The sequence below is a fragment of the Malaya genurostris genome, chromosome 2, assembly GCF_030247185.1.
Source record: "Malaya genurostris strain Urasoe2022 chromosome 2, Malgen_1.1, whole genome shotgun sequence".
NCBI classification, from domain to species: Eukaryota; Metazoa; Arthropoda; class Insecta; order Diptera; family Culicidae; genus Malaya; species Malaya genurostris.
In genome coordinates this window covers 67,096,538-67,108,332 of record NC_080571.1, presented here as the reverse complement: position 1 = coordinate 67,108,332, position 11,795 = coordinate 67,096,538, and the positions used below count along the sequence as shown (strand labels likewise).

The window sequence follows — 11,795 nt, the reverse complement described above, 5'->3', positions numbered from 1 at the left end:
CACGTCATTGGTCCCCGACAAACACGATCGCAGAGGTGAGGGTGAGCGATCGACTATCCTAGTACAAGCTTGTTGGGTGATTCCTTTCCCTTTTCGGTTTGAAATTTACACCTGGTTTCCTTGAGTTCTCTCATTCGCACAAAAGCTCTCCCGGTGCAATCTCGCGAGTACAGCGCCGGGCTGCATTCGAGCTTTTCTTAGGTGGTCGGCTCTCCGCCTTCAGCGGCAGACATTGTAGGAGCCTTCGGAATGCCAAAAGGCGCCACGGCGGCTTCGTACGTTTGTTCGGGTTGTTTATTCTCCACTCTCCACTCCGCGGCATGGGAGCATGGCTAGAGACGTGCTTTTGTGGTTTTTTATATTATAAATGCCAAGTACGATGCTGCATCCACCTAATTTGTGTGCCGAAAGAGTTGCGCTAAGCATGTCCGTCGGAAAATTTCTCAAGAAAAGTAGTGGAAACCTGCAAACGTCTTGTTAATCCGCGTTCAGTGATCGTGGTGAGGAGGTCGCGTTTGCGTTCAGCTGTTCATTCAAGTGCCATTTGCTGTTGCCAGTAGATAGAATCGAGATCTGCAAAAGGACTTTGGTGAATTTGAGTGATCCAGTGTTTCCGTATCAGTGTTTGGTGCGAATATGTGGTTAAAATTGTTCATCGGTGAGTTTTGGAATAAAATAATTACGTCGGGTTAGGAATAGTGATTCTTTTAACATCACGCCGTTTAGTTGACTGTTCCGTATTAATAAATTCAAATGATGGTTACACAATGATTTAAAAGGTTTGCTGAATTAGATTGAAACGAAAATTTTTGATTGAAATTTAAATTTTTGGTATCGTCACAGTATTTATATGGAGATCCAGAGCTAAATGTTTTAGATTCACTCAACATACGAAATATTTTCTAATCGTTCTAACATAAAGAACAGTAAAGAACAGTTCTAATATAATTTTTTGGATTAAAAATTCGCTTAATGGAACTATCCATTAATTCTACTTCTTCTACTTGGGTCTTAAATAAAGAGTTGTAGCATAAGTCATGTAATTGATCTTTTTCACTAAGAGAATCTCTGGAAGTCTGACACCAAGTTCTAACAAGACTTTAATCAACAATGGAATTTTTTTTTTATTGACACCAAATATTATTAATATTCCTCTCGCGAGTGCTCCCAGGTTGCAATACTTTAAGAGTGAAAAAATGTTTGTTAATGTTGTATTTACATTAATGTTTTGTTTGCAATACATATGTTTGAACTGAACTAAAACGCGACAGATGGGTTGGTTTATATTTTGTTAAAACTCAACTACTATTCTCATTGTTATATGGCTTTGTTTTAGGCTCAGATTTTGAGAGTTGTTTGAATTAAGTTAAGGTTATAATTGTAAGCTTATGTGGTTTCGAATGCAGTATGACATGTGGCACCGTTCTGTTGAAATCATACCGATCGAGTCTGATTCATTATTTCATTTAAAATTGATTTTACAGACACAAAATTTTAAACGTGTTTTTCTCGAAAGCAGGTTTTGAAAGTCCGTGTCCATCGTCATTCAAAAACTACTGCATCTTTTGTTTGAAATTTTGCAAACACTTTCTACATATAAAAGGACGGGTGGGTAATGTCAGAGACATAACTGGATGTCGTGAATACGAAAACAACTGACATGTTCATTAACACTACCGAATATCAATTAGTTGATCAACTGTATGAATTATGCAAGCATTCCCTTTTCAACATTTTTCGCAAATATAAAGAAGGCTTCACTTGATCTCGATTACTGTGAATTTCACACAGCGAAAAGTGCACAAATCCAATCAAACAGTTCTAGATTTGCACTAAACTGATGATATTTACCTTCGATTTGCGAAGAAGAAATCCTAATAGTTCTTTAGAAAACTTTTAAAGGCATTAGAACAGCTGATTTTGTGTGATGCTTTCCACCGTTGTCTCCTTTTCGTTGTTTTTTCACCAATATAAACGACTAGCAGCTGTGACGTAATCGCTCTTGTGCTTGCTCGTTAGCCGCATACAGTATTTAAATGTCGATTATTTCATTTCGGATTTACAACTATCAGGATGCTGTACGGGGTTCATTCCTGCCTTTCAGAAGGACCAAATTGTGGAACTCACTACGATATTAAACACTGTTCGGAACATTTTCTCGAACGATTTGTTGTAGAGCAGCAGATATATTGTTCTCTTCCTCAGAGCGCGTTCTGATTGGCTGGTGTTGACATGGGTCAAATGAGACAGGTTTTTCAATAGTGTACTATTGAAATACTTCAATGCTGTTGCTATACACGTTTAAGTTGAAAAATTTCGATTCTATTGGTAGTTAGATTATATAAATCCTTTCACAGATCACTGAGCTATGAGCTTTAAAAATACGAGAAAGGCAAACGCGCCTTATGAATTATCCTCTTTGATACTTGTTTATACCAAACATTTCAGAAAAGTTTAATTTTGAATTATTTGAGACTATGTCACCCAACTGAAAATTTTATCATAAAATTGTGATCATATTTCCGATGGCATGTAGCAAAAATTATGTTGATTCGTTAGATACAACAAGAGATATTCACGATCAAAATCCTATCACTCTCTCAGAGGGTACATTTTGAAAAGGCGCCCCATAGTAAAGTAAGTCGTATTCACGATAAAAACCAAACTCCAACGTTTTTCTTTTCTTTGTTTGTTTCTTTGGGGATGTTTTACAGCTACAAAACGGCGGATTCTTTAATGAAAAATCGTAGTTTTCACTTTAAAAAAACCACCAAAAACTCAAAAAATCAAAAGAAACGTTGGGGTCTAGAAAAACTTCTACTCTAACTATGCTGCTTTGATTTGTTCACTTCTGATTTGCGGTTAAAAATATTTTTAGGTCATGTAAACACTCCAGTGCACATGAATTGTTCAAGGTAGTCAAACTTTGACGTGAGAATACAAACCACTAATTTTTTATTGTTGAAAATACTTCTGTCGAAAATCAAAACAGTTATTCAGCTAGAGTGTAATGTTTAATAAGTTTAATATTTTTTTGGGAAGTCATGCCACCCATTCTTGCAAGCAATTAACGGCAAGCCGAGTCTTTCTTTTCCTAAAGTTAATTCGAAAATGATTCCAAAAACTGTATGAATTAACTTTTATCAGCATCCAACGGAAAATCCTATTGTAAAAGGACTGACAAAATGAGTAGCAGAATTGAAAATTTGGGAAACGGATAGGACTCGAACCCATAACTTTTCCTATCCGGGGAAGTCGTTTTGCCAATTAGCATGTGAAAATACAGACAGAAAATAACCGATTTGAACAAGATTTCTGTGCATGTTCATCTGTGCCTGTTCACGCAGTTCAAATAGCAGTCATGCCCTTGTGCAACTTTTCCGTTAGAGAACACTTCACATGGCCGACCGAGTTCACTGTCAATTCATGTTATTCGAGCTTATGTTTCCTTAGTTTCAATGACAAACGGATCTACCTGTTTCACTGCCTCTTATTAGAATTCTAGTTCACCAATTGCAATCAGAAATGAACCATTTTCGATTTTCCAAAATGCGCAGTCAACCGCTGGTGCTGCACGTATACTGATTATTGCTAATATGTTTCAGACCACAAATCGTTTACGTCTATTTGCTGTAATATCAAAATCAGGTTTCACTAAAAAAATCCATTAGAAAAGATGCATCTTTGGGAAGACAAAATTTCACAAAATCGGGGAATAGTTCGGAGTTCGCGAGCTAAATTTTGATGCATTCCTGCTCTTGCCTTGATTTTATTCTCATAACTGAAGAGACACTGTCAAATAGTCTGCGTCAAATTGAAGTTGACAAAAATTTGCCTCTTTTCAAACAATTCCAAGACGATTGTCTTCCACGCAGCCTTTCTGAGTTCGGTTTTCAACCTCATTATTCTGCTCCGAGAAGCGAATAATCATAAAATAAAAAATTGTGTTCTAAATCTCTGCGTATTATTACTAACCCAATGTTTGGTAACGGAATGAAAATAAACAGCTGAAGTTTTTATCACCTTCGATGAAGACGTTTGAATTAAAAATTTCAGTGGATCGAAAAAACTTTAATGCAGTTAAACACTCACTAGCGATCGATTTACTTAATATATGAATATCATGGATCAACTTTAGAAATTAACAGCAGAAAAGGTGATAAATTCAGGAACGACTAGCCCCGATTTGGATGAAACTATACCCTCATCTATAGTACGGCAAACCATTTGTCTTTTACGAAAGGAGAGACCCGGACGGCTCAAGGCTGATGTATTTTATGCATGCACTTTTACTAAACTATTATATCTCGGTAAATGTTAATTGCATGAAAAGATGTCAAAAAAGAAACAATACAAAAAATGTACACTGAATCAAATTGGAACGATTTTACAATAATTAGATATTAATAAAAAAAAATACCTTAAAAAAATCTTAATTTTTTCTTTGCAATAATTATCTTGTTAACCTGTTATTGAAAAAAGCATTTGACAAAAATTTTTTGGTGAGTTTTTAGAAATGAAGTATTAATTGTTCAACAATTTGAAGGCATTTGCCAACCTTTATATTTTTGATGCTAGAAAAAAAAACAATCAAATGGACGCTAGAATGTAATTTAACAAATTAAATGCAAAGAATATGCTCATAGTAGCTTTTCGTCTAGACGTAGTCGTTCTCGAGATATTTAGACATGCGTTTTTGAACTCGGATTTTCGTTAAATAACACCATTATTTTCGAATCGTAGTAACTCGATATCCGTAAATTACCCAATTGTATTTGGAAATCGTTGTTGCAAACCCGATTTGGAATTCTAGAATAATGAAAAAATAGTTGAATGCGTTGTCAACAAAAAATAAACCTTTCGCTAAAAAAACATTGAAAAAACTATCCGGCAATATTTTTTTAACCTTTTTATTCAAACCAACAATTGATGTTAATTTGATTGGAAATGGAATTCATATAAAATTTTTTTAGCTGCAACCGACAAATTTCGCACCAACTCGAACAAATGTTTACAGTACCTCTTCGGATTTGAATGAAACTTTTTTGGCGTGTAGACTTTGTCACATAAAGCTACTTTTCATACTTTGTTTTTCCTACATTAGTGGAAAAACGAAAAACCCTACAAAAAAGTGTTGTATTTGTGATTTTCTCAAAATCAGTCAAATTGTTCAGTAAAAATATTAAAAAAATCCTTATTGAGTTCCACACTGAAAAAAATTGACTTTGAAAATTTAAAATCGATTTACAAAATATTTTTTTATTTTGATAAAATTTTGTCCCAAGATTCCCTGCCAACCGTGTATACATTGCAACACAATTTGTGAAATTATACTCTGCTAGTTTCCCGATATTAACAAAAAGCATTAGTGCTGGATAAGAAAAACGTTTTTGTTTAAAAAACTCTTTTCTTCTAAAAGCGCTCATCTTGCTATATGGAAACGGTTCGGTTTTAATTTCATTCATTTCAACGTTTTCTTAAGTATATGTACACACTTAGAAAAGTTTACATCTTTAAATATACACGTAAAAGGAGCATCGCGATAGATGTGAAAATAAATCAGTTCATTTATCTAAAGCTTACATCGATATAGACAAAATTTATTTTTACATGTTAATAGATGTAATATTGTGTCATCACCGAAAAATTACGGTATGTTTTAATTTACGTTGACACACTTAGAAAAATTTACATCTCTATAGATGCACATAAAAGGAGTGTCGTGATACACTTACATTGACAATTGAAAGCATGTAAAAAAGTCATATCATTAACTTCACAGTTAATTTAGCTTAAGCTTACATCGATATAGACGCAAGATTAATTTTTACAAGTTAGAAGATGTAATATTGTGTCATCACCGAAAAAATTACGGCATGCTTGAGTTTACGTCAAGCGAAAATTTCATTTTTTTTAAGAGTGTATAATCGATTTTCTACAACTTCTTCTTGGACACCATTTTCATGCACACACGTAGAAAAAATCGTGTAAATTTCCGTCCTCTGAGACTGACACATATGAGCGTCAAAAACTACTGAATTTTACAGTAAATCGAACTTATAATTAATGCATTCTGACATAGTTTTATGAGCTAAAACATGTAAATTTACACGTTATATTTGACGTGTATTTATATCATTCTTGTAACATTCAGTCGTTTCATGGATTACGTTCTTATGAATTGTGTCATATGTGGATTAGTGTCACCTATAAATTTAATAATTTTTGCTGGGCAATTTACGGCTTTCGAGTCACAACGATTTGATGAAAAGGCGTGTAAAAACGCATTCACTCTTCTTTAAAAGCAGTGTTGAGTCAAACTTATCTAACTGTCTAAGCCCAAAAAATTAGTTTGTCTTACTGAAAACGTGTGCAAAGTTACCCATTTATGTAATTCCTTCATTGTAAAGATGTTAGAAGTTTAAAATAGTGACAACCGAATTTATACTTCGCAATAGATACTGATGGCCTTCGGACTGAACTAGCCTAGAGGTAATTCGGCAAATATATTTCAACCAAGAAACGATTTTATCAAATTCTGTCTGAATTTTTGTTCTATGCATATACACAGAGAGAAATATTTTGTGAATTTACATCTATTTTCATGCACATATTTGGAGTAGGTATTTAAACATAAGTTTACTTTAGAATTCGGTAGGTTTCAATATAATTCAATCGAAAACTAAGCGTTAATTTTAAAGATACGGTTGTATTCATTGAAAATTCATTGCAATCCGATTTAGTTTTGCATCGATGAAAGTTTTCAATCAAAATTTCGATTCAATCCATGTCTATTCCATGTTACTGTTGATTTACATGTCGTGTAAATTTCATTATTTCTTTCTGTGTATACCTGATTTATTTGAGCAAGATTCAAAGCGAACTTAAGAATTACCACGATGTTAATATGATTGAAGAGAAATGTCATACACAGAAAGAAATAATGAAATTTACACGACATGTAAATCAATAGTAACATGGAATAGATATGGGTTGAATCAAAACTTTGATTGAAATTCTTCATCGATGCAAAACTAAATTGGATTGCATTGAATTTTCAATGAATATAACTGTATCTTTCAATTAACGATTAGTTTTGTGATAAATTTACATTGAAACCTACAGAATTGTAATGTAACTTTATGTTTAATTGTTTGCTTCAAATATGTGCATGAAAATAGATGTAAATTCACAAAATATTTTTATCTGTGTATCAGGAATTTGGTAGCTTGAAGCAATCGTCACGAATCATATTCCATATACATATACTGTTGTTGCTTATTCAAGAAAATTATGACATAGCTGTTGAATCATCCATGCACAGTCTACTTAGATCATATGATCTGCAATAACGGGAAATCTATTAGAAGAACAAAATGATATTTCATGATTTCATGATAATTTTTTCTGCAGTTATCAATTTTGTTGTCACAATGCATCACACGAAGCTAACTAACCACCGTTGTTGTCATGTTACGTGAATGATGTACAAAAGCCTCCTACATGTTTCACGTTGATTCCACACGTCTCGGCATCCAACATGCATGTGAACCATTTGTAATTTACCACTCACAACAATGAGACGTTTCGCTACAGGAAGATCAGTGCGGGCGGAAATTATAAACGTCGGCTAGATAGGGGCATTTTTTGTTGTTGTATTTCGATGCATAGAAAAAATCAACAAGTCTATAATTCAATATCGTCTTCTACGGCAGAGCGCAGCTAAGTTGTTGATGTTCGCATAGGTTAGGTTGGCACCCGGTAGCCTACCAATAAGTACCTATGCTAAGGAAAATTTCCAAACAAACAATCTTCTTGTAATTGTGGGAAAGTTCCTCTACAAATGCTCTCTCGTTGCTGGTGCTGGTTTTAGTTTTGTCTGCCCGGTTGCACGTTACATCGAACCGAATTGACTTACTTTTCACGGGCCTGTAGGTTTTGGCAGCGTGCACCCGAGTACAGGTGGTTTTTGCGCTTCGATTGGCGAAGATGCATTTTAAGTTAACAAATAGAAAGGAATTGTTACCTCATCGGCTGTGATCCTGTTGCTGCCGGTGAACATAATCCGCATTGTCTTCTCGCGGGTGTTTCAATCTACATTGGCCTAGAAGGAGATGATCGTGAGCCGGCCGGAGAAGAGGGTTTCTCTTTTTTTTTGTGTACTCTCGTCATGGATAATTGTTATGAAATAGAGTATAATGCAGTTCTGTAATAGTTACGATGGTTGTTAGAGTTTTTGCCGATCCAATCATGTGGCAGCTTTTTTACATTGCACGAATTTTTATCTTCCTGATACGGAATTTTCCGGTGTGTAATATTTATCTATCTAAGCAAGCTATTATGTTTACATGCGTTATGTTAATCTCTGTATGTATTTCTCTCAATTATTGGAATAAAATAAAATAAATTTTTCTTTTTAAATTGAAATGTTTTACCTATGAAATACCGTATATACTGTTTGTTTGTTTTCATTTTGTTCTATCATTAATATCTTTGCAAATATTTATTCCGCGTGAATTGTCATAGCAACTCTAATCTTACATACGGGGCATATGATTAAAAAGGTTTTCGCGATAGATGTTTACTTTCTCAACAATTGTTTCGAAGCGTATGTCATTTTCCAGGACTTGCTCCGACATTTTCAGTTTTCAAAATTGACCAATGCTTAAATCCAAGTATTAGTCTACATCAGTGATTCTCAAACTTTTTTGTCGAATGCTCATTTTTGACCTTTAAAATTCTGTGACATTAAGGCTTTTTGCAGTGATTTCAATTAAATTTCCAATGTAAAATAAAGAAAAATGGAGATGAAACTAAATTTCTCCCGTATCCTACATTTTCCTAACATTGGACCCAATATTTTCATAGCATTGGGCTAGAATAATATTTTTTTCAACAATATCCCATAAGCTAGGATAAAACTCCTAAATTACACGAAATTCTCCATTTTAACTCTTCCACTAATTTTATATAAAACTTTTCCACACTTGCAAGTTTCCCAAATTTAGGATATCGACAAATGTCGGAATAAAGCCCTTTCAAAGAGTACAGTATTCCTGCAGATCATCATTTTTCACTGTTTGGTGGGCGAGATTTGAATATTGTGCGAGCTCTTTGCTGAGGTTATATTGCGTTGATTTTAAAATGCTGTATTAGTCATAAAGAGATTTAAATAATCGCGTTCCAATTGTAACTTGAAACAAGGCCTCATAAATGTTTCCGCATAGCTTAGTTATCAAAAATTACTCTGATAAAGTTGTAAACATTGTAACCCTGAACGGTGGAGAATGGCACCAATTTGAAGAATATTAAACTTGTTACACTGACAAGTCTTTGTTTGACGCTTGATTCGGTGCAGGTGTCTATTGCCGAGGAATGAGGTTCGAGTAACATTCTTCACTGCGTGGTTTCTTCACCGTATTTCAATTTAAAAGTAATTTCTGCGGTTATTTGCGGAGTACAATCTGCTTTCCAACAAGATATCGGTAGTAATTGAATGATTTGTTGTTTAAAAAGCAGACAGTTATGAACGAAACTTAAATCTTGCTTAAGTCCGAACGAGTCGCAGTGCGGTGCGCTTCACCAGGATCGAGTAAAACCCTTAAGGCTACTTTTTTATACTAAAAAAAAGAATATAGGTAGGCCCAAGTTTGTTTTTTAGGAACTTTAAACTGTTTTTAATAAATAAACACTAAGATTGTTTACTGGAATCGCTTATTTGAAAGCTAAGAAAAAGACGCACATTTAATGCCTAGCGCCAATTTTTGTATCTTTATAAGATTTATTGGTATAGGTTGTTAAAAACAGTCATTTTTGTAGACGCTGAACTTCAGAAAATAATTTCTCGAAAATTTCAAGTATCATATTGAGATAAAAAATGTATCGAATATGTTTCAGTTCTAAACGAAATAAATAGTTAGATGAACAAAAAAAATTAGCGGCTTATTTTGGGTGGAATGCCCCACATACAAATTAGTCATTAGTTTACATACATTTCCATATTATGCAAACTTTTTGTTCACAACGACTTGAAATGTTTTTCGTCTGGTTGATTTCAAAAAAGCATTTTTATAACTAATGTCTTCCCTTGGCCATCAGGACTTGCATCAAGAACTTCATTATGCAGATGGGCTCCAGTACATCAACATCAGTCAAGTCTGGCACCAAGAACCGCCCACAATTTCTCGAACAGTTAGAGTTTTGAGATTTGTGGAGGTAATTTCAGTGGATTGGTCGCAACATCTAAATTTACCCCGTTGATTTTCTCAAATTATTCCCAGATGGATTTTCTCCAAGTGTCTTCACGAAAGAATAATCCCAGGCCATTTTCTTCATAGAAAAAGGTTTCTCTGTGACCTATTTAGCTACTTTCGTGCAAGATTTTTGAAATGTTTCTATAGTTGTAGCTTGTTGTTTATATTGAACAGTTCTCTCTTCACGAGAACCTAATACCGCTCGATAGATCGCAACTCTGGACATATAGGTGGATACACCTCTTTGGGTACAACATGGATTCCATTCGCTTTATACAATTACAAAACATCTTTGGCGCAATGGCAAGATGCCAAATCAGTCCAGAATATCCATTCGATAGTCATTATCAGTAGACGGCCAAAAAACTGATTCCGGCTGTCATGGTTCCCGGTTTCCGATTCCGGAGGCACCGGAAATAGGGGGCATATTTTCCCCAAATGACTCTCACTCACTTTTCTCAGTGATGGTTTGACCGATTTTCACAAACTTAGGTACTGTATTTCATGACAATCCCAAGTAACACTTTAATATTAATAAACACTTTTTGCTACCTTCTATGCTACATCACGAATTTTGCATTAAAACTTAGAAATTCACGAAAGCCTACTAAAAACCACTATAAGAGCATATTCTTGCCAAGTCGACCATTCTTCCCAAGGATTACAAAGCAAATTAAAAAATCAGCATAAACCTGCGTTAAATCCATTTCGAAATGATTCAAAACTCCAGAAAATTTTGAAACAAGCTTCATTATCAGCTCATCAACATTAAATTTATCACAAGATTTTTAAAAAATTGTGCAATGAATAAATTGTTATGTTGGTAACATTTTTTGTCTTTCTCATATAGAAAGGTTATGCAATCATTGTGAAAACCAACTTTTTAACCGAGGAGGGCCGAATGTCATATACCATTCGATTCACCTCGACGAACTGAGCAAATGTTTGTGTGTGTGTGTGTGTGTGTGTGTGTGTGTGTGTGTGTGTGTGTGTGTGTGTGTGTGTGTGTGTGTGTGTGTGTGTGTGTGTGTGTGTGTGTGTGTGTGTGTGCGTGTGCGTGTGTGTGTATGCGAGTACGTAACAAAAATGTGCACTCGATTTTCTCGGAGATGGTTGGACCGATTTTCACAAACTTAGATTCAAATGAAAGGTTTCTTGATCCCATAAGGTGCTATTGAATTTTACCCGGATCGGATTACTGGTTGTTGAGTTACGGGGTAAAATGTGCACAAAAATGAAGAAAAAGTGCACTCGATTTTCTCATAGACGGCTCAACCGATTCTCTTCAACAAAGATTCAAATTAAAGGTCCTATGGTCCCATAGGTTGATATTGAATTTCATTTGGATCCGACTTTCGGTTCGGGAGCTACGGGGTAAAATGTGCAAACTGAATTAAAATCGTGCAATCTATGTTCTCAGAGACCGCTGATTCAATTTTCACTAACGTAGGTTCAAATGAAAGGTCTTACAACCCCATATAATCCTACCGGTTCCGGAATTACAAACTGGTAGGTATAAAAATTTCATTTTCAGGGGTGTGT

The 11,795-nt window shown here is 34.7% G+C and overlaps 1 protein-coding gene across 1 annotated transcript in view; it reads left to right on the top strand.

Annotated features, from left to right (window-relative positions):
* The first annotated feature begins 398 nt into the window (after positions 1–398).
* LOC131429590 (transcription factor SPT20 homolog) overlaps positions 399–11,795 on the top strand; it is a 35,338-nt gene continuing 23,941 nt past the window's right edge. Inside the window, exon 1 of the mRNA XM_058593813.1 lies at positions 399–658. Coding sequence (XP_058449796.1) covers positions 637–658 — 22 coding nt within the window. The 5' untranslated portion in view covers positions 399–636. The remainder of the gene's footprint in view (positions 659–11,795) is intronic.